General features: G+C 40.5%; 1 protein-coding gene across 1 annotated transcript; it reads left to right on the plus strand.

Moving 5' to 3' along the window:
• Positions 1-11,121: 11,121 nt before the first annotated feature.
• LOC147616984 (serine/threonine-protein phosphatase PP2A-2 catalytic subunit) lies at positions 11,122-22,707 on the plus strand. The gene is made up of 12 exons (XM_086776631.1): positions 11,122-11,403; positions 12,633-12,689; positions 13,392-13,475; positions 18,699-18,770; positions 18,951-19,022; positions 19,182-19,222; positions 19,631-19,697; positions 19,835-20,026; positions 20,136-20,225; positions 20,322-20,373; positions 21,798-21,853; positions 21,968-22,707. Exons 1-12 carry the CDS (start codon positions 11,311-11,313, stop codon positions 22,031-22,033), a joined length of 942 nt encoding a protein of 313 aa, XP_086632757.1. The 5' UTR covers positions 11,122-11,310; the 3' UTR covers positions 22,034-22,707.
• Positions 22,708-24,141: the final 1,434 nt, after the last annotated feature.

A 24,141-nucleotide genomic window follows, 5' to 3' on the forward strand; every position in this document is an offset into this window, starting at 1 on the left:
TCACAATTGAGCAGATTTATGCACTGCCCCGGCACTCTGCATTGGCAAGTAGTGCAGCAATTCGTTTTCTTTATGCTTACCCGCCTACACTGAGAGTGATGGACTGGGCAAAATGTTATGACACTTGGTTGTCAACCAGTGGTAACTGCTTCCTTCTTGGTAGTTCATACATTTCATGGCTCAACAAGAAGCAGCCTAACAGTGGCCACTTCTAGTTGAAAGGCTAAGTATAGGGTAGCATTTACAGCTACCTGTGGAGTGTATATGGCTCCGTATCTATTGGGGCATATCTTGGTATTAGACAATCATCTTCTACCACCATTTTCACTGACAATCAGAATGTAATAGCAATCGTATGGAATCCAATTCTTCATGTGCGAATACAACACATTGAGGTGCATCGTCATTATGTCAAGGAAAAGCTCCATGCGTGAGAGATTGCCTTGACTTCTATGCCTACATAGGCCAATGTCGCAAATGGGTTTACCAAGTCCCTTTCTAGGGAAAAGTTTGAGGCTTTCCACAAAGCTTTGAACTTATTACCTCTATTAATGTAGTCTGGTACACCCTCTACACAATTATTACATTCACTTTAGGGTGGTTTGTTAGCTTTAAAAGTCCTAGTGTGAACATCACTACACAGGACACTTTTTACCCTATGCCTGTCATGGTTTTTTCCCCGTGTGAACACACTCTAGTGTGTTAGCCACATCAACCCTAGGGCTAGGGATACTAGTACTTTTTACTCCACTAATTTTATATAATTATCATCGAGTACTTCCAGCCACATCGCTGCTTCTCTCTCTTGCTTTCTGAGCTCGTGTGTGACTGTGTTTGTGTGATTGTGCTTGTGTGCATGTGCAGAGCATCTACTCCCTCATCCAACAGTTTGCTACACCCTGTACATGTTCACACCATTCACTTCGAGGGTTTTGTCACCCTCTAGCCTCCAGGTCCCAGTGTGAACAGCCTTACTCACAGGGAACTTTTTACCCTATGCTGGCAAGATTTTTTCCCTGTGTGAACACACTCTAGTGTGTTAGGCACGTTAGCCCTACGACTACAAGCATATTATACTTCACTTATTTTCTTATCATTGTATCGAGTACTTCCAGCTATCATATATTGTCTCTCTTGCTCTTTGAGCTCAATACAACTGTGTGTGTGACTGTGTGTTTGTGTGTGTATAGACATCCAACATGCTATACACTAACCTGCATGCTTTTGTGTTGTTTTTCTTTCCCTTGAGATTCTTCATCTCTCTTGCTTCCAAACCTGCAACAATGAATCAGTTAAGCCCGGTTTGGCTTTGAATCAGCCTTCTATTGTTGTTACTGATAATCAACAAATTTAGTAGTCTCACCTTTTCCATATTGCTCCAAGTGAGCCACACTTTGAATAGAATGCCATGGGTGATGCATTAATAATTGATGATCATGCAGCCAGTGACTCTGAAAAAGTTATCCATTGATAGCAAACACTTACATCCAGTTGGACACGCGCTGCCTCTCTCAATATGCATCTCATTTTCTTTGATTCCACCCTTGTTGCTTCCACATTAAATGAGAAGCCACTTTCTCCTTTTAATGCATCGAAAGATAATAATTGGGTTGATTTGCTCATGACATTTCAACTTTCATTGCTGAATTATAGCAATGCAACGATGTTACAGACATGGGGATTTTGCTCATGACATTTCAGCTTTCATTGTTGCTGAATTACAACATGCATTCGTCGATGTTACAGACATGGGGCTTTTGCATTTGAGTATCCAGTTTATTCCGCAAGTTGTCGGATGCCTTACCCATCTCGATATTCAGTATACAATGTCACAATTGAGCAGATTTATGCACTGCCCCAACACTCTACATTGGCAAGCAGTGCAGCAATTCGTTTTCTTTATGCTTACCCACCTACACTGACAGTGATGACTAGGCAAAATGTTATGACACTTGGTTGTCAACCAGTGGTAACTGTTTCCTTCTTGGCAGTTCATACATTTCATGGCTCAACAAGAAGCAGCCTAACAGTGGCCACTTCTAGTTGAGTATAGGGTAGCATTTACAGCTACTGTGGAGTGTATATGGCTCCGTCGTCTATTGGGGCATATCTTGGTATTAGAAAATCATCTTCTACCACCATTTTCACTAACAGTCAGAATGCAATAGAAATTGTACGGAATCCAATTCTTCATGCGCGAATATAACACATTGAGGTGCATCGTCATTATGTCAGGGAAAAGCTCCATGTGTGAGAGATTGCCTTGACTTCTATGCCTACATAGGCCAATGTCGCAGATGGGTTTACCAAGTCCCTTTCCAAGGAAAAGTTTGAGGCTTTCCACAAAGCTTTGAACTTATTACCTCTATCAATGTAGTCTGCTACACCATGTACACAATTATTACATTCACTTTAGGGTGGTTTGTTAGCTTTGAAAGTCCTAGTGTGAACATCACTACACATGGACACTTTTTACCCTGTGCTTTCCTGTCATGGGTTTTTTCCCCCGTGTGAACACACTCTAGTGTGTTAGCCACATCAACCCTAGGGCTAGGGATACTAGTACTTTTTACTCCACTAATTTTATATTATTATCATCGAGTGCTTCCAGCCATCGCTGCTTCTCTCTCTTGCTTTCTGAGCTCGTGTGTGACTGTGTCTGTGTGACTGTGTTTGTGTGTGTGTGCAGAGCATCTACTCCCTCATCCAACAGTTTGCTACACCCTGTACATGTTTACACCATTCACTTCGAGGGTTTTGTCAGCCTCTAGCCTCCAAGTCCTAGTGTGAACAGCCTTACCCACAGGGAACTTTTTACCCTATGCTAGCAAGATTTTTTCCCTGTGTGAACACACTCTAGTGTGTTAGGCACGTTAGCCCTAGGACTACAAACATCTTATACTCCACTTATTTTCTTATCATTGTATGGAGTACTTCCTGCTATCACATATTGTCTCTCTTGCTCTTTGAGCTCAATACAACTGTGTGTGACTGTGTGTATAGAGCATTTACTCCCTCATCCAACATGCTATACACTAACCTGCATGCTTTTGTGTTGCTTTCCTTTGCCGATCCTCTTCATCTCTCTTACTTCCAAACCGGCAACAATCACCATCGCATTGGCATCTACTCGCTTGCACTGTTCCTTTATGTCGATGCGACTGCTAGTCACTATGCTTGCTCTTTGCGCTGCATGTGCTATCTCTAATAGCCCGAACTACAGCTTGTCTCGACTATATAAGGCTTCAGAGCCTTAGCTTTAAAAGCTATAAATTTTTTCAAACAACGGTGATCCTCTTCACATGATGACCTAAAGCAAGACTCTGATACAAATGTTAATAAAACTTTGAAGCCCAAAAACTTGAACTTACTATTATGTTTGGCCTCGAGCCCTTATATACGAGATTAAAAAGCAAATAGCTTTTAAATAAATATATATATATATATATAACAACCTTTTCATAATAAAGTATTTGTGCAAAAAATATTAACTCTAAATCTTTTAGACTTTATTCCCATGCTCTCTCTTTCCAAATGTTACTTGAGTTTGTATTATTTTAACCTAAGGTTTTAATACATGTTCACATGATCTTATACTTGAGCTTGCATACTTCAACAAGATTGTCTCTTATATCATTGTAATGCAATGATGGAAACTAAAGTAGGGCTTAGCTTATTATATTAGACATCTCTCATTGTTGCAAAAAGGGCACGTGTCTCCATTAGGCAAATTCTGTAATGATGTAAAGTATAGGTTTACACAGCTTCCTTCAACTTCGATAATGTATGAAGGGCATATGTCTCCTTAGTCAAATCATGTAACAATGTAAAGTACAAGGTTTACATAGTTGTAGGGTTTCAGCCCTGGTATGGTGGTTGGAAGATGAACATGGCTATGGCTATTGCATTGCACACAGTAGAGAAAGGGAGAGAGAGAAGATAAGTCCAATATTAGAGAGAGGTGATATACATGACTCAAATAAATGTGACACTTACTTGATTATTTCAATGAAAGTACAAGTATAAGGTTGCCTCCTCCTGACATCTCAACTTATGTCACTCACACACAAATATCTAGATATTATACCCCTGTAAGAGGTGGTTCACACACACACATACTTCCTCACTCTAGGAGTGGGTTCACACATTGGTTAATCCTTAATTCCCAACAATCCCCCCCTCAAGGAAAAATCTTAGGTTGATGGAGTGGTTTCTCACGCTAGTTATGAGGTCCCAAGGGCAGAGTACACACGTGATCAGATCACTCATAAAACTCAACTGAACAACACATAAAACTAATCACAACACAACAAGACAACACATAATTTTTGACTCTAAAAAGACCAATCATCATGGCAGTAATTTGCTTCCTCTATGGAAAGCTCTTTCTCCTCAATAATGTTGGCATCAGTTTTTTTATGATAGCAGTACTTTTCATTGTGGTTGTTTTTCCCACAATGTTTGCATGACTTCTTTGAATATCAATCTTTTTCTATATGATTTTTTATACCATAAAGGGAACATTTCAAACATTTGAAGTTCTCTGTGAAGAAGGAGCTGTCCCCTCTTATTCCGTTATTCTTGAACTTCTTCTCTTCTTCTTTGAAGGAGTTGATCACTCCTTCCAGGGTGAGATTTCCAGGGTGAGATTTAGGAGATTTTTGAGTGTGGTGAGTTGAGGTTTCCATAGGGATCTTCAAGAATTAATATTGAATTGATAAGAACACGGCCAAATCCTCATTCACCTTGGCTTTAAGTGCAACAAGCCGGTTCATCAAGGATTTTATCTTGTTCACATGAGTGTTGAAGTTCTCATGTGACTGCATCATTATACCATATAAATCTCTCTTCAAAGAGACCTTAGAGTTCTTTTCATGTGCTCCAAAGAGCTTATCCATCATCTCATAAGCTGCTTCTTTGGAAGTTGGGAGATCATCAACATGGTGTATGAAGTTGTCGAACAACCCTAGGGGGTATGAGGCCAAAGGCTTTCTGATCTCGAAGCTTCCAAACTCTATGGGCTTCACCTTTTGCTTCATGCATCTTTTCCTCCCCCTCAATGAAAGGTCATAAACCCTCTCTCATGATACTAAATTCCAGTTTAGTCTGCTAGGTGTGAAAATTATTCCTATCAAATTTTTCAATGAATAGATGAGAGGCCATGATATCAGAAGGGGGATCCTAGCTCTTATAATGTTTGAGCGTGTCTACCCTTTTATAGATAAATCATGTTTTTCCAAAAAATAAGGTTTCTAAATTTAGGATTTTAAAAAATAATGGTTTTTTATTTTGGGGATTTTTGAAAATAATACTCTAGGAGGCTATAGCAACATGTTAATGTTATGTATGTACCCTCAATTTTAAGAAATGATAAAAGATTTGGGATTGATGCTTTAAGTAGGATAGATTTTTAGAAAATGATGAAAGCCCCAAATATGTACCTTCTTGAGTGTTTGTAGAAGCACTTTGAGCCCTTTGATATGTTGTAGAAACAGTTGTGATTCTCTTGCAGCAATGAGATAAAGCTAGTTTGGCCAAGTGCATGAGGTAGGCCTTTATTATCACCCACAAACCCAAGGGCTCCCAACTTAAACCTTACCAATTTTAGTTAGGTAGCCAATTAATTTTTTGCACAACCCTTACTGAGCTTACAAATTTACCAATTTTATTTAGTTAGCTAGCTAATTTTCACTTAGGAAGGAGACCTTATTTCAATCTCAAGGCCCGTCTTGTTAGCCCATGCATAAGCTTACAAATCTTACCATAATTATTATCCAATATATTCTCAATGAAGGATAACATAATAAATTTTTTTCATAAAAAAAACATGGGTCAAATATAATGTGATCTCAATCTCTATGTGTTGCTTTCTTTAGCTTTTCTCTTCTTTTGTTGTCTTTCTTTCCTTCCCACCAAGTACGCTTCTATATGTACCTCCTTGTCACCCATTTAAGCCTTTCTATATAATAGAATAACACATAGAAACCTTTTCTCTCTAATGGAGTATTACACCCACCATCATGGCACATAATTGCCATCTTAGTGTGCACATTGATGTGCTCATGCAATGCAATATGAACAAGTTTTTTCCCAATGTTTCCTATACACTTACCTCATGAAATAAGTCCAGTATCTTTAAAGATAAGGCCAACTAGGATAGTCTTTTCTTGCTCTGTATTATCGCTCTCAAGTGATGAAACATGTTTTTATAGTTAATACCAGTCTCATCAAGATGTTTACAACTTGCCAACCAAAACTTTACATCACTATTGGTACTATAAGGAAGTTTTAGTTGGCAAGTTAGGGAGAGCTTGTTAACTTCAAATTGCAATAAACCTAGAGTAAACTCATATTTTGCTTAGTTAAACCATGAGTCCTTCAAGGAGGACCGAAGTCTTGCCATGCCATTGATAATGTGTTGTCCTCCCCCATATCATACACATTTGTCACTTGACCCTGCTCACCCCTAAACTACCATACCATACACATTTGTCACTTGACCTTGCTCCCCCCTAAAGTACCATACCTAGACTATAACTATGCGTCATTTGATGAGAGTATAAAACTAACCCTATGACACAACAATGTAACATGGCATTGATATATGTTTTTTTTAGTACGTGGTTATTTTCATTCTGTTTAAACATCTTGACAAGTATAAATATTTTTATCCTATCACATCATCAATACACAATCTACTTTTTTATCTCATACACCATTTTGGCCTTCTACACATGTGAATAAGTCCTCCTCTCTTTCTTCCATCACACATGTACACAAACCTTTCTTCCTTTCTACACATGTGAATAAGTCCTCCTTTCCTTCTTCCATCACACACGTACACAAATCTTTCTTTCTTTCTTGATGCATACGTCCTTCTTGTCTTCAGTGAGAGATCTTATAATAAGCAAATTTTCATGTCTTACTTGTCTTTAGTGCATGGAGAACTCTCTAATGTTCGAGTAGTTGAATATACACATTGAGTGATATGCCTTAAAATGATGCTTGAGTGAGATGAAGTAGATTCGAAGGGAGAAAAGACTACAAATATGGACAAGAAACTTATACAATAGATGGCTTATCTTTAGTACATAGAGAACTCTCCAATGTTCAAGTAGTTGAATATACACATTAAGTGATACACCTTGAATTGACGCTTAAGTGAGATGAAGTAGATTTGAAGGGAGCAAAGACTATAGATATGGACAAGAAACTCATACAATAGATGGCTTGTCTTTCTTTGGTATGATCTTCATTTATTGAATGTTTAGAACTTACTATTATTAGCCTCCAGTTCTTTTAGCCTTTACTCTATGCTTGGATGTGGTGAAGATTATGCCTAGAGGGTCACCATGTTTAGAACTTACTATTCTTAGTCTCCTGTTCTTTAGCCTTTGCTCTATGCTTGGATGTGGTGAGAAGAGTGGAACTTCACCTTCCTTAGCTTGACATTGTAGCCATTCTTCTTGAACGAGGAAAACTAACTTTCAGAAAGTCCGTGTAATATTTTTTGGATGTGACATAATATGCCACGAGAGATAGTTGTGGCTTGTCATGTCATTTCATTCACAAACGATGGTGGGAGCTCGTCATCATATCATTGCAATGTAAACTTTTTGTGATGGAAAATAAAGTAGGGCTTGGCTCAATAGCAATTGGACATCGCGTGTCTCCTTTGCAACTATAATAGCCAAATCATGTACTCATGTAAAGTACAAGGTTTGCATAGCTTCCTTCAACTTAAATAAAGTATCAAAGCAAAAGTTTCCCTTTAATATTGTTGCTCATACTAATGGCACACACTTTTGGATCAATAACCACATTATTATATCAATAACCCCTCAACTTCTATGGACACATCATATCTTATCATTCCTTGTACATGCTCAACTCAAGCCATTGACTGTAGCTTGCATAACATGTACCACAATAATACATAACACTTATTCCTCCCAACAAAGAGCACAAATAAAAATTTGGGTAGATTTTTATTGAATAATATGGTGGTAACTCTCTAACTCTTGTTATATAAAACAAATTGTGCCACAAACAATTAAAGAAATCATTTTAATTCAAGAAAAGCCTACGCCCTTTCAATCTCATCTACATTTTGGACATATTTAATGTTAATGGCACACTTACCTTGTGAAAGTTAGATAACTTAAATAAAGGGTTAATGTAAAATGCAAATCGAGAAATTTAGGGTAAATCTTTGACTACCATCTCACCTTAGCCATTTTGTTGCTCATGCACAATTTATGAAAAATAATTTATATAGTTGAAAACTAGGTGGTTTGATATAGTTTTGTGTTCAGGGAAAGAAGGGGTGGGGGGTGGGGGCTTTAGGTAAGAGGGTAGAAGGACTAAAAGATAACTTGAAGATAATCAACTAGAACTAAAACTTTGCAGTTATAGAGCTTGAAACCTTTTTATGCTTAATTTAGTGTGAGGGGTGCCATTAACTCCTCTACCCACACTTTTAAAGTTAGACTACTAGGGTAGAGGGGAAATATATTAGAAACTTTATGGTGAAGCTTTGCTAGCGAGCTTTACTTTTGTCTATTTGTTAATCCAAGTCATTTAAAAAGATTCATGTTTTACTCGAGCCATTATCAAGGATCAACCATTGATCCTCTTCCTCTCTATTAGTTTGTCAATAAAGTAGTACCCCCCTCCCCCCCTTCCCCCTCCACACCTTTTATGTTCTCTTTTACGTGTTCCCCATAGCCTCATAGATTCCTCATAGTTCCCCTCATTAGCCATACTCATTTTAGCTTCCTCATAGTTCCCTCATTAGCCATATTCATATTAGCTTCCTCCATAAATATTTATGTTATTCTAGCAAGGCTCTAAGCTCTTACTTATTATTTGGGAGATATTTAAATATTTATTATATCATGGTAAAACCATGAAACTTACATCATTTGCATTAACTCTCGAACTTACAATTAGCCAACAAAATACTAAGTATCTTTTGTGAAGTAAGCCATACAAAGACTAACCATATTTTATACAAAGTTTCAAAGACTTTCCATCTTAATAAACCACAGCCTAATCTAACAAATTGTACCACTACAAAAGGGGCTCTTACTTACACGCGTGCCTATACATGAGGGAGAATTATAATGTATTGGTCCTTTTAATATTTGTCTATTTAACCCACTCAAAACAATATTGTCTATTTAATATTTGTCTATTTAACCCACTCAAAACAAAATTGCATATGTTAATAATAGCATTTACTCGCTTTAATATAAAGTAACGAGCTTGTTTGAGAGAAAGCATGCACCATTTTAACCTTATCTCCAAATTTGGGATAATCTCATGTTAATAGTATTCTTACCTACAACACTATGGTAGAAAGGCCAAGGCAAGAGTAGGTGGAAAATTTAGGGTAATGCTTCCATAGAAAGCTTACCTTAGGCCAAGGCAAGAGTGGGTGGAAAATTTAGGGTAATGTTTCCATAAAAAGCTTACCTTAGTGCTTTTGTTAGTTCAAGCAAATGACTAATAAACATATTTCAAGCAAGGAAACTTTAGGGCTCCCAACAAGGCACAAATTTCATAGTTGCAAAATAATCAACTAAAATTAGACCATTAGAATGACAAAGCTTGACGTGATTATCCTCTTCTAAAGTTAACATAGTTGTAAAGATTTGATCTTCCTTTCTTGTTTCCCCTCCCTATTCTCCCCCTCCAAAAATCCCCTACCCCCTAGATACTCTATTTCTTACTTTTGCTAAAGCTAGCCATACTCTTTTGCTTTTTTTTATATGCTCTTGGCACCTTTTGTCTAAAAGCTATCTTGAACTACACACTTGTGAATAAAGAGTGAGCGAAAGCTAGTTTAGCCAAGTGCATGAGGTGGCCCTTTCGACCCCCTTACCAATTATATTTAGCCAACTAGTTTTACCAAGCTTATAGTCAGAATAATTTTATTTAGTTAGCTAGCTAATTTCCATGTAGGACACACCTAAGCTTATAAACCTTACCTTAGTTACTAGCCAAATTATATTCTCACTCAAATAAGATAGCTTAATAAAATGTAATCTCATTCTCTTGCTATTTTCTTTAGTATCTTCTGCTACCACCCATAAATAATGAGCCTCACGACTTGTAACAAGGCACAAATTCCACAATGCCAAAAAAGAAAGTTGCAACTAAATAAAACCATTGTAGTGACAAAGCTTGGACTTGTGTGATGTGATTATCCCATTCTTCTAAAGTTAACATAATTACAAAGATTTGATCTTCCTTTCTCATTTTCCCCTTCCAAAGCCTCCCCGCACCCTCCCTCCAAAAGACCCCCTACCCCCTAGATACTCTTCCTCTTACTTTTGCTAAAGCTAGCGAAGCTACACTCTCCTACTTTTTTCTCTATGCTCTTGGTTCACATCTCTTTGGTCAAAAGCTATCTTGAAGAACACAATTGGGAAGAATGAGCTAGTTTGGCCAAGTGCACGTGGTAGCTCTTTATTAACATCCACAAGCTGAGGGTCTTCCAACTAGATCCCAACCAAGCTTACGAGCTTACTGATTTTATTTAGTTAATTTTCAACTAGACACTTACTTATCTTGCAACATTACCAATTTTATTTTGTCGGCCAACTAATTTTCAACTAGACCATTACTTAGCTTGCAATGTTACCAATTTTATATAGTTATCAAACTAATTTTTTTAACAGCTTAATTCAATCTTAAGTCCCTTGTTTGGGGGTCTTGTTAGCCCATACCTAAGGTCCTTAACTTAGTTATTAGCCAAATTACTCTCACTGAAAGGTAAGCTTACAAACCTTACCTTAGTTTTAGCCAAATTATTCTCACTGAAAGGTAAGCATACAAACCTTACCTTAGTTATTAGCCAAATTACTCTCACTGAAAGGTAAGCTTACAAACCTTACCTTAGTTTTAGCCAAATTATTCTCACTGAAAGGTAAGCATACAAACCTTACCTTAGTTATTAGCCAAATTATACTCACTCAGAGGATGCCTTAATAAAATGTAATTTTAGGAGAGCTTAATTCAATCTCAAGTCCCTTGTTTGGGGGTCTTGTTAGCCCATACAGAAGGTTACAAACCTTACCTTAGTTATTAGCCAAATTATACTCGCTCAAAGGATGTAATCTCAATCTAGTTTCTTTTTTTTTTTCAGCTCCTCTCTTCTTCTGCTCTCCTCCCTCAGTTTCCCCCCCTTTTCTCTACCACTAGGTACGCTTCTCTGTGTACCTCTCCATCACCCGTTCAAGCCTACAGAATAACACGCAGAAACCTCCGCGTCGAGCTCTCCCACCCGCCCCCTGAACTGGAGCCATGAGCGTTGCACCCGCCATCGTGGAGCGCAATGGCCATCTCGACGCGCACATCGCTCAGCTAATGCAATGCAAGCCTTTGTTGGAGCCTGAGGTTAGTGAACTCTGCTCCCCTTACACTCCCTTTCCCCTTCTTCCAGGTTTGAAATTGCCTGGCTTTCTGCTTCATTTCCATGGCCATGGCATATGCCAAACCCTAAGAATCAGAAAGCGGAGAGATCCAAGAAATCTGTTTTTCTGCGGCACCAGCATCTGTAGAAAGGAGCGCTTCTGTCCGAGGCCCCCGTGGATACGCCTCGATTTGGCCGCATTAAGTTCTGCTGCTGGAAGGAAACAGCGTCTTTGTGCCCTTCGATGGAAACGAGATGCATGCCCTTCACAGTTGGACCCGGGAAACGCCATTGGGCTAGATCCGCGAGGAATATGGATGTACATAACTGGCTCCATCGCGTGAATCAAGTTCTGAAAGAACCTAGATCCACTTTTTTCTTTACTCTCGATCGGTTTTGGTCTCCGAAGTCTTACTATCTCGAAAGAAATGCTACTGTTCTGTGTGAATCTCGCAGCCTTAGAGCCGATTGTGATGTGTTCATACATGTTGTATACAGATTGCACTTTGCCAGCCCTATCTGTTATCTTAAGATATTGAGTTTACAAACATGAGTAGCTTTAGCTTTGCGTGATGAAGAGGAACATCAGTTGTATGGCTGCCAGATCTGATTCCTATACTAAGTAACTATCAGCTCAGTCTCTAGACAGTTAGGAGACGAATTGTAGAGAAGCTGCCACTATTGTATGGACCTGGTGTGGCTATACGTTACAGCAATGCTGTATAAAAGGTGGCAGTGTTGTACACATGCTCGTTGTGCTGTGCCTTCAGGTGCTCTCAGCTTTCTTTGGGGCTCTTCAATTTTGTATGGGCAGAAATTCACACTTGCCGTTGCTCCTCTGGATATGTACTTGCTAAAACCTCCTTAAAATTATAATTTGAAGCTGATTCTGCACATCATTGAATCCTCAGTTACCATATATTCTGATGGTCAGATGCACATGGTATACCCGGACAGTGCTCCAGAAGCTTCTATCTAGGCTCACTGGTGCTGAATGTGTTGTACCCAACTGACGTGTGATAGTGTAGCGAAGCACGTGTTTGCAACAATTGAAACTGCCACATCAAGACAATTTTGGCTGAATCAAACTGAAAATCTAGAAGTTATTGGATAAAATCTCCATATTTTTGTCTATTTGCTTGCAGATAATAGTGTCTCTTTACGAATATGCAAAGGCTTTGCTTGTTTTGTCTTTTTGAATGGGTGGATGCAGGTGCGATCGCTATGTGAAAAAGCCAAAGAAATCTTGATGGAGGAGAATAATGTCCAGGTTATTTTGCAATCTCTTTGGTTTACACTTTTTCATATGTAATGGTTTGAAGCACGCTTCCTTCTGACATGGGTCACCCTTGTAGATGCTTTTACATCTCATTCCTACTCCTGCAGCTATCGGGTTACACTTCTCACAACGCTTTCTCTCATTGCTTGTCTCCCACCCCCTCCCCCCGTCTTGTGTTCCAATACCTGCTTGGGCTACTTTTTGAAATCTGCACAGGGATAAGCCTTGTTGGTGGTTGGCACTCCATAGACCCATCTTGTTTCTTACACAGGAAGTAGAACTTAAGAGCCTTTTGTTGGGTCCAGTCCCAACCACATGCAAATCTTAAGTTGTCCCCTTCCCTGAAGTGAGGAGCCTGAATTACTTGTATGTCCACATTCGACCTTGCATTCTTGACCCTCTTTGGCCATTATATAGCTGATATGGGTGGATGTACCTGTCTGATTTCTACACTTAATTAATTAACCTTTTTGTTGACTGCAAAATTGGTTTGTTAGAATCAAACCACACTATATCAGTACCATGTGCTTTTTATGACCATATATAGGTAGTTTTAATTCACGTGCAAATTGAAGGATGAATATGCTTGCTATTTGAGTGTCAAAGAACTTGTTAATGAAGTTTTTTGTATTTAGCAGCATGTAAGTCTCAAATTTTCTCATTGTAAGCCTGACTTGTACTGGATGTAAGCAGCCAGTCAAATGCCCAGTCACAATCTGCGGTGATATTCATGGACAGTTTCACGACCTTGCCGAGCTTTTCAGAATTGGTGGGAAGGTATCTGTGGGAACAAGTCATTGTATTGATTAAGTTGCTTTGTTTTGGTGTAGATCTTTGATAAAGGGCATATTTCTTTAATCAATGTGGTCAGACTCTCAGACAATTGCTGCATCCTCTATCATAATGTCACGTATTGATCATAAGACATTGACAATCACAAAACAATCTTATCCTGGTTTTGAACCCATAATGCATCCAGCATGTTTCAGCAAAAATTTTCTTGTGTGATCATGTGAAGCATGCTGCTTTCTCCTTATCATATGTGCTCTTTTGTGGGGAAAAAATCATCATCAGGGTCGTGATTATGGACTTGTGGAATAGCCATCCTTTGCAGGGACAGGAATTACTGGTAGTAGCCATCCCTTGAAAGTGGATCAGAGGCTGTGCACGGAGCATCTGAACATCTGGAGTGCTCCTTTTTCTCCAGTTCTATATAGTATAAATCTGACACCTAAAACTCCAAGATAGGCTGCGATTTTTTACTTAGATGTCTACCCTTGACATGTCTTGTATACATGTAGGCAAGGGGTTTGAATATGATCCCCTGAAACTGTGGCAGAGGGCTGTACAGCGTGCACACAGTAGTTAGGTTGTTGTGTGGGCAGCAAACGGGTATCATGTGGAAAAAGCATGACATGTAGGCTTCCTACAGGGCAAGGTTGGATCAAAACGTACGTACGGATCCAATCCGTACCGTACATCCGCACCGTACGGGGATCCGTACGTACGGATCGATCCGTACGCGTTTTTTTTTTGGGGGGCTTCGCTTGCCTGCGATAAACGTTTCCTGCGATAAACGTTTTTTTTTTTGGGTTTCGCCTACGATAGCGTCTGGACTCTGTACGGTGCACACCTTCCGGTAAGGGCCTCTACAGTTGCACTCTCTCTCTCTCTCTCTCTCTCTCTCTCTCTCTCTGTTTTCGCTACCTTGTACCTTGTTTTCCCCACCCACCCTTGCTCAGGCCCCCAAGGCAGCAACATAACTCTCTCTCTCTCTCTCTCTCTCTCTCAGCTGAGCTGCCCACTAAATATTATGCATTGTATGATTGCTGAATCTTGATTGAAATTGTATGGCATTGTGCATTGAATTTGTCAGAGCAATCATGCATTGACTTGTGATTCTAATTTCTCACTTTTGAATTAGTAGGTTTTTGACCTTGTTGTGTCTCTATTTCGAAAGTTTTATATGTCAATGTGGACATGGACTGAAATTTTATGTAGGTGGCTGAAATTCCTGAGATTTTATGTATTTTTACCAATGGTACGTATTTTTACGTACCTTAAAATTTTTTTCCGTACCAAACAACGTACAGTATGTACGGATCCGTACAGTACACGTTTGGAACCACCTTGCTACAGGGCAGCAACAAGGCGGGGAGACCAAGCTCTTTCTAACATTACTTGGGAGGAGCTTGTGCCCATGGTCTTGGACCAGGAGGAATGTTTCACGAACCCTCCTCACAGTGGAGGTTCGGAGGCCTTAACTAGCCAACGGCCGAGAGGCTGGAATAACAACAAGGGCAAAGGGAAGGCTTCACCGGAGAAGTCTTCTGAGAAGAAGCCTGAAATGGAACGAGAGAAACTGAAGGCTGAGTGGTCCTGCAATGATTGTGGCGAGAAAGGCCACTATTGGAGGAAGTGTCCTAAGCGGATTGGGAAGAGTGTTGATTCTTCAGCCTCAGCTACAAAGACTCCTGCATTTGCGCACTTAGAGATGATGGACTCCGATGCTTCATCGTCTTTGAGCGAGGAGGCAGTTGGCTCCATCGCGAAGGATACCCGGGAATGGACTCTTGACAGTGGTGCTTCCAGGCACATGACTCCGTCCCGTGACTTTTTTTTGGATTTGAAACGGCAGTCAGGTCATGCCTCTCGTGTTCTTTACGTCCCTGCTCTTGATTTTCATCTTCTGTCAGTGCATGAAGTATGCAAGACTGGCTTTCGGGTGGAATTTGAGGAGCATTCAGTTGCTGTACGGGACCGTGAGAGTGGCCAGGTTGGGAAGGCGGTGTGGAGAATGGTATCTACAAGCTCTCTGCACTCTCCTGATTGACAGGTTCTCAGGTCGGAGATCTGTGGCACTTTCGTTTTGGCCACTTAAATGTGGATGCACTGTGGCGAGCTTTTCGGGACCAGATGGTGGTTGGCTTGCCAGATGTTGGCAGCAGGCAAGGACGTTGCAGTTCTTGCATACGTGGTAAGCAGCACAGGGAATCCTTTTCGAAGAGGCTTCCAGGCGGGCTTCAAAACCATTGGAGTTGATTCACACTGACTTGTGTGGACCTCAGCAGACACCATCATTGGGAGGATCTCTCTGTTTCATGTTGCTTGTTGACGATTGTACCTGATTCACGTGGGTCTACTTTCTTTCAAAGAAGGAACAAGCTTTTGCAGGGTTCAAGGATTGGCATGTGATGGTGGAAAAAGAGTCTGTGTTGCAGGTAAAGACTCTCAGGGCTGACAAAGGGGGTGAATTCTCCTCGAATGTATTTCTCAGATTTTGTGCAGATCATGGCATCAAGAGGGAACTGGCCAATACAGGATCACCTTCAGAGAATGGAGTTATAGAACGCAAAAACAGGACTGTGGTGGAGATGGCGAGGACCATGCTGGAGCATCGTGATCTTCCTCGTCCACTTTGGGGAGAGGCTGTGGCAATGGTTGTCCAACAGAGACAGAGTACCGGGCTGCTTGTGGTGTTGCTTGCGAGGTTGTGGGGCTGCGGAGGCTGGGTTTCCACAGAAGGAAGAGTTGTATAGCTATTGCTCGGAACCCAGTCTTCCATGCCCGGACCAAGCACAGAGAGATACAGTATCACTTTGTACGTGAGAAGATCTTGGCTGGTGACATCTTGCTACTTTATTGTTCGACGAAGGACAATGCGGCGGACCTCTTCACGAAGTCGCTACCTCAGGCTACGCTCAGGCGGCACTCCAGCTCCCTAGGGTTGATTTCACAGCCAGGAGTTGAGAGGGGGTGTTAGAAGTCATCTCCTTTCTTTATGAGACACTAGGGACTCTGTTGTGGGTGTGCCCGCCCTGTATAGGTGTTTTCTCATTTTTCCTCACTCCTTGTATTTTTTCCCCATTTTTCCCTATTTTTCCCATGGTGTGGGAGGCAGTTTTCTGCACCCCGGCTGATCCAGATGGTGGCCAACGGATGATCTGGTTGCTGGCCGACTTCCCTGTGTGGTCCCCGACCTCTCCTGCATACTGGCCGACTGCATGTATGGGCTGGTTGTGGACATGTAGGCCAAGTCGGCTGTTTTTGCACAGGCCGACTGCATGTATGGGGCCATATAAAATGGCCCCATGGCCCCCACATCATTGTATCCAGTTTTCAGATTCGGGATCTTGTGTATAGAGAAGAGTTACACGCCTATCTCTCTCCTTCTCTTGTGCTGTCTATTTTCTGCACTCTACTTGCTCTTGTGGTCTCAGATTTGGTTATCATCTCCGCTGCATATTTTGACACAACTCTCCCCTTTGGAGTATTTTATTACCCAAGGAGAAAAATATCATGTGCAAGCGTTGAGGTCTTACTCTCCTCACGAGAGATGCCGGATTATCCATATACAACCAGCATTCGACCATACACACGGGCTCATCAAAAGAAGCCCCAAAGTACCATGAATGTGTAAACCACCTCTTCCTATGAGGGTACTAATCGTCCCCATCACCATGGGTATTCAAGATGCCATATGTGAGAAAAAAACTCAACTGAAGCAAATAATACTTTCGCACAAAACACCGGTGAAATACAAACTCGTATAGCTATAAAACTGGTGTAGAACAATCGAGACAGTTTTAGGCACTATCCTAGGCACTATGAACAAGTTGGGAAGGACCACGACGGGCAACCAAAACAGGTTGTGGCAACACCAATAGAGCTAGTACAGAATCTGGAACAGTCAGTACATGTGCTGGTACAACAAGTACAGTTGGTACAGCATGTACAATAGCTGTTACAGCAAGTAGAATGACTAGTACAGTAGATATTGTGGTGGTACAGTAAGTACAATGATTGATACAGCAAGTGCAGTAGGTATAGTGGCGGTACAAGAAGTGCAATGATTGGTACAGAAAGTATAGTGGCAAGTATGCTTAAAATAGCAAGAATGTTGCTATAGAAAAGCTAGAGAGGTAGAGTATCCTTTTGTAGAGGAAAGTGAAGTAGTGTAGAGACCCTCCATAGAGTGTTGGAGACAAGAATGCGAGTAGCTAACATGGTAGAGGCTAGTTTGCAGCAGTAGAGCTTGTGCAAATGAAGAGAGAGGAGTCCAATTTATAGATTTGGAGCTCTCATGAGGTTAAATGCTTAATGACAAGTGTAGAGCTGAGGTGACAAGTGTGAGGCCACTTGTCTCACTATGATCCACAATCTTGCCACGTCCCAATTTAAGAGGTTCCCCCCCCCCCGCCCAACATAAGCTTCATCTCTAAAATTAGCTCAACTAGACATGTGGACAAAGGTGCTTCAGCAAGTCTCCCCATTGGCTTAGCTTACGATGCTTTCCACTTGACACTTGAGCTCCAATGCCTATTTATGTGTCCAAGAAACTATCTTGGTTGCCTAGAGTAACCCCAATCCCAAAGCTTGTACTTCCCCAAATGTTTAGATGTCGCGGAGTCCACCTGGCCCTTTTCATTCTCGGAAATGTTGGGGCTGGTGACACAATGCAAGCCAAATTGACCATTAGGAGCAGAACAGGGTTACTACAGATTGCATTTGGTAGCCTCAAATTACTTAAAACCTCAATGGCTTTATACAGATGGGTTGATTCCATATCACATTCAGCACAGACTTCTTTTGAACCGATTCAAGTCTCATCACACGAAACTACATAGGGACAGGTGAAGAGGTGCACTGACAAGATAATATATGGAGTTTTGATTCTGCATGGTCTCATGTGGCTCCCTCAATCTAGGCTACCAGTCTTTGGAAATAAAGAAGTAAGGACTCCGGAGTGTTTAGTTGCTGTCTTACTGCTTGTATGTGTGTTGTCAAGAGTCGCCTATGAACCTCATGCTCATGGAGAGCACCACACATCTATGATCCTTATTTTTGACTCCTTACCTCTTTCTGAATAGACAATGATAGTGTCCATGAATCTCATATTGATGTATATGCATGTGTGTGTGTGTGTGTGAGAGAGAGAGAGAGAGAGAGAGAGAGAGAGATGCTTCTATTCAGTTTTTTTGGTATGTCTTCCTGTTTCAGTGTCCAGATACAAACTATCTCTTCATGGGAGATTATGTGGACCGTGGATACTACTCCGTGGAAACTGCTACAGTAAGTTATGTCAAACCTTCTGCATGTAGATTGCCATTAATATTTTCTGAACTTGCATGTTTGATGGCTACCTTGACAATTATTGCCAATTGTGCCCTCAACAGTGAGAAACATTTGCGTTTTTTGTTTGTGTACGGAGGATTTGTAACATTACAATTGTTCTGAAATTGTGCCAAACAGCTTTTAGTGGCTTTGAAAGTTCGCTATCCTGACAGAATTACCATTCTTCGAGGCAACCATGAGAGCCGTCAGGTTTGTTCATTTGCATTAATAAAGTTCTGGATAGGGCTATAGCAACCTATACTAGTCTTTTGCTACTGTGTTTTCAGAATTCCAAGAGTGTCATTACTTATTGTCAAAAGCATGGAAAGAAAAACCCTATTTGAACTGACTCTTCTATTCTATGAACAGATCACACAAGTATACGGGTTTTATGATGAATGTCTCAGGAAGTGAGTATACTTATTACATAATCTGTGCATGGGAACTAGTGAGCAGAGAAGCATATGCTTGAGATAGTTGATTTAAACGAATTCTTGTTGTCCCCAGTGTTTGCATTAGTTATTGTGGATTAGTGGTCAGCTGTAGTGAGATTTTGGAGTTTGGGTTCATATTTTTTGTCAGAACCCTGAATTGTTACTTGGGTTCCTGTCTTTTATGGTAGGTTGGCATCCTGTGATTGTAGTCTCATTGATTAGAGGCTCGTTGGGCACACATAATAAACTTGCTTAGCCTTCCCTGGTTGCAGCTTTGCATGTAGAGTCTTGTTTTTGTGTTGTCATTTTAGGTACAAAGGAGTCAACGAATATGAGCTTCAAATCCTGTTATCATCTGTATCTTATCCATTTTTTGGGCTGTAGGTACGGGAATGCAAACGTCTGGAAGATATTTACAGACCTTTTTGATTATTTTCCTTTAACAGCTTTGGTAGGTCTTTTGACCACATCTACTAAATTTTCAAGTGCAACGACCAAGTCAATCTATTTATGGATTATTTTATTGTTACATTCAATTTTTAGTAAAGAAAGGTCTGATGTTAGGCAGCATGCTCATGTAACTTGTAGGTGGAATCAGAGATTTTCTGTCTTCATGGTGGCTTGTCACCTTCCATAGACACTCTTGATCATGTAAGAACACTTGAGCGTGTACAAGAAGTACCACATGAAGGGCCTATGTGTGACCTATTATGGTCTGATCCCGATGACCGTTGTGGATGGGGAATCTCACCACGTGGTGCTGGCTACACATTTGGGCAAGTAAGGAGTGACAATGAACCCTGAATATCTGAATCACTCGCTTTTACATTTGGCTTGGTCAACTGGTCTGTTGATGCCTCCTCTGCATGTTTTGCGGTGCTGTCTGCAGGATATATCGGCACAATTTAACCATACCAACAACTTAAAGCTTATAGCCAGAGCACATCAGTTAGTAATGGAGGGTTTCAACTGGGGGCATGTAAGAATTGACTGCATATTATAAGCTCAAATTATGGTCATATGCTTAGCGTATCATGGATTTGAATAATCATGTTTTCTTTTCGGTTGCTTACAGGAACAAAAAGTGGTCACAATATTCAGTGCTCCAAACTACTGTTATAGATGCGGTGAGTCGCAACTTTGCTCTGCCTGTTATGTGGACCACGATGAATGTTTCAAGCATGAAGCACAGTCTAAAACTTAAAGGCAAACAAGTTAAGAAATTTATAATCATGGTGGGTGTGTGTGTGTGTGTGAGAGAGAGAGAGAGAGAGAGAGAGAGAGTTGTATTGACATCTACAAAAGACTAAAGGGTCTATTAGACCAAAAGTGTTAGTGGTACAATGCTACAATGATATAATGTGAGGGGATCCAAGTGGGTCATCTATGACTGTTGTATAGAGGCTTTCCACATCCGCTCGGCTGTCTAGCTAGCTGCACCCTGAATCACTCTGTCTAGGGAGACACCTTTTAGGCGGGGTGGCATCCATAGTTGCTAGGCGTTTCATGAAACGTGTTTCATAAATGTTTCAAAAACGTTTCATAAATGTTTCATTCATTTTCTAGAAGTTTCAAAAACGATTCATACAAAAAGGGGGATACAGGCCTCAAAATTTATATACAGGTTTATAATATGTTAAAAATATGTTGCCTTCCTTGCAAAACAATATTAAACATGCATCATTTACACATTAAAACATGTTTACAAGCTAAAACTAAAGAATCTGGGTGAACCAGTTACAGTGGGCACCCAACTGAGTCACTGATCAATTGGCATAAATAAATTGGCAACATTAAGAATCAAGATCTGGATTTCATCATCAATAATGGCAACTACTTAATAATGGCACTCAAAGTGATTACAAAAAGTTTGAATCCTGAGCTGATACAAAAAAAGTAAACTGAATACACAAAGTAAAGTGTGCTGAAGCCTGAAAGATGCAATCATGCATGAATGATGACAAATAGTAAACTAGAGGAGCTTGATAGCCCCAAAGACTAGAGTCCTCAATATGGAGTGTGGGCAACTGGGCACTCAATCCTCAACATCCTCGATGTCCTCATCAGTACTCTCCTCGGTAGACTCAATGTCACCCTCAGAAGAGGATGATGCTGGCTCAACTGCCGCACTCGTCTCAGTTGCTGCACTAGTACTAGCACCTTCTGATAATGCTACTGTAGATGCTCGTGTGCCATGAGCAGGTGCCATCAACTCGTCATACAACATGGCATATATGTCGCGCTCCTCGTGAGGAATCTCTAGGACATCTTTCATCTTCTCAATGTCGATTTTATCGACATTGACCTGACGAGGCTCTATCGGATTGCCCGACTGCTCAATTAGGCAGAGATTGCAATGGCAAGACACCAACCCCGCTCCAACTGACAAGTGCTCGATTTTAAGACTCTTTGTATTATGCAATCAACTAAAAAAGGTGACTTACATGCATCAAGCTAGTGCGGACTTGACTAGTACAATGTGGTGTGTGTGTGTGAGAGAGAGAGAGAGAGAGTGAGAGAGAGAGAGAGAGAATGTGATGTCATCTTGCAGGGAATATGGCCTCAATTTTGGAGGTGGATGACAACATGGGACACACATTCATACAGGTTTTGTCCCTTTTTTTTTGGGGCTATATGCCTACTTGTAAAAGTAGATTTGTCATTAGCTATTCCGGGCACTTATCAAAATTGAAACTTCATGTTTTACGTCATCTGCTACAGTTTGAGCCAGCTCCGAGAAGGGGAGAGCCAGACGTGACAAGGAGGACACCCGATTATTTCTTGTAGTGAATTTAATGTGCGCATAATTGATGAGTTTTCACCATCTCCAAGTAGCCTACTGGGGTCTGTAGCAGGTGCAGGGTGTGGGATTGAGCGGGGTGTGTTGAAATGGGTGACTGGTATAGCTCGATTTGGAGTGTGTTGAGCAGCCTCCATGTATTGAGGAAAGTGAGAAGGTAAGGAAGATAGGCGGCCGTTATCAGGTTAGTGACCAGGTGAATTGTGTGTTTCTCTGCCGTTGTGTACCCATGAATATGGGAGGCTCCTTATCTTGCCTTAAATCTCAATCAGAGGCAAGGATTTATTTATGGTCAAACATTTTAGTTTGGTTTCGATACCTTGTGTACCTAATGGCATTATGTGGAAGGTTTGTTGGTGGAGAATATAAAATTTGCATCAAATATGCAATCTAAGGGGGGACCTTTCTACAGTACTGTTTTGTGTGGAATGGAAGTTCGTTCATCTTTTTGATGACAAGTAGGTGCTCTCAGTGCTCTCAAAACCGTTTTAGGCACTTGGGCCCAAGATAGTGTGTATGTTTTTGCTGTCTTAAAACTTGGCATGGTTTGAATAGGGCGTGAAGCAGTACAGGTCTTGTAAAGCGAAGAATCATCTACATTGATGATTTTTTCTAAATTCTTTTCTGGCAAAAATTCAGATTTTAAGAGGATTCAAATAAATATAAGCTCTGTTTAACTTAAGACTCTTGCATTTGAAGGGTGAAGGCCTCTCTGTTATGTGCAGTTCTGCTTTCTTCTTCCTTGTGAGGTATTGTCTCCCTTTACTGATTCGGCTATTTAATGCAAAGAATCATAGATGCAAGAGTAGAGTTTATTGTTTCACTCATCAGGCATCTGGCAGGGTAACACTACTACACCGGACATTTGTGTAAACATGATTTAAAATGTTGAAATATGTCGAAAATAGTGCCCCATCCTCTAATACAGATTTCATCCGACCCGTTCTAAAGAAAGATGCTTTAAAATGGAGTTGTCGACACGATTGGTTTTCTTAAATCTTATAAATGGCTTGAAACATCCTATAGAGGCTATGTTCAAAACTTGGTTGAATATGGTGCTTGTTTTTGAGCCCATCAATGAAAATCTTCAAGCATGTCAAAAAATGCTTTCGAAGCTAGAATTTTGAGGCGATTTCGAGGTTAGGGCTTAAGATTAGCTGGACTATATGCTATAGATGGATTGTGAAATCTACGGCCTCAAAAGTTTTGAAAATCAATGGTCAATTGGCTAATTTGGAGCTTGAGCCTCTTCATTGCAAACCACCTTAAAAATTATGCAGTTTTACATTCAAAATTATTGAATTTCAAATCCTAGAGGTGAATGTATTTACAAATTTTTTGGTGTTTTTCCACCTAGCTTTTATCATATGAGGGAGGGAAAAATACATATAACAATATCCATGCGTAAAAGAGTTTCACAAATTTGTCAGATGATAGGACATGTTCTAATATCGAAGTAGTGTTGGAAATTTATTGGTGAAATTTTCTCGAACCTTGGCTCTTACAAAAGTCATCTTGAAAAAGGAAGGATTAGTATGCAACCACTTTTGACATGTTAGGCTTAAGAGTGGGCTAGTGATGCACATGGTGTGGAAGTCGTTTGCTCGAGGGTGTGTCCAAAAGCATGAACCGATCTTTGAAAGCATGTGGACATAGTGTGCCTTCTTTGGACATAAACGATCTTTGAAAGCATGTGGACATAGTGTGCCTTGCCTTCTATTAGATGCTTTCATGAGACTTGGAGTTCATTGGTAAAGGCTTCAGCCTAATTTACTGGTTGGCATGAAAGGCTTGGCTAGGATGCCCTGTTATTGTGTCGATCCCTAGCCTTTTGATGAGTGAGGAAAGAGAGCACATGGGCCAGAGGTGCCAATTTGGGGACTATGGTATCTTCCAACTTGGCTTCATTGGATTGAGACCTTTGGTGCAAACTTCAGTCTTTCTCGTTGTTGAATTTCATTTAGATGGTTGGGAGGTGTATGGCTCTTCTAAATAGATGCTCAGTGAGATTGATTTGGCGTTGCGAACCATTCGGCATCTTGACCTCCCTTGAATTATCCGTATTGTGGTAGGACTCAATGAAGTGCAACGTGAG

Source organism: Cibotium barometz, chromosome 37 (genome assembly GCF_041138505.1).
Source record: "Cibotium barometz isolate CiBa-2024 chromosome 37, ASM4113850v1, whole genome shotgun sequence".
NCBI lineage: Eukaryota > Viridiplantae > Streptophyta > Polypodiopsida > Cyatheales > Cibotiaceae > Cibotium > Cibotium barometz.

What these genes read in the sequence shown, in the direction of transcription:
- LOC147616984 (XM_086776631.1), top strand. Translation starts at nt 11,311, where the DNA reads ATGAGCGTTGCACCCGCCATCGTGGAGCGCAATGGCCATCTCGACGCG. An exon ending in TGGAGGAGAATAATGTCCAG is followed by an intron (nt 12,690 to 13,391) that starts GTTATTTTGCAA and finishes GGATGTAAGCAG; the next exon opens with CCAGTCAAATGCCCAGTCAC. An exon ending in CTGGCTACACATTTGGGCAA is followed by an intron (nt 20,027 to 20,135) that starts GTAAGGAGTGAC and finishes TGCTGTCTGCAG; the next exon opens with GATATATCGGCACAATTTAA.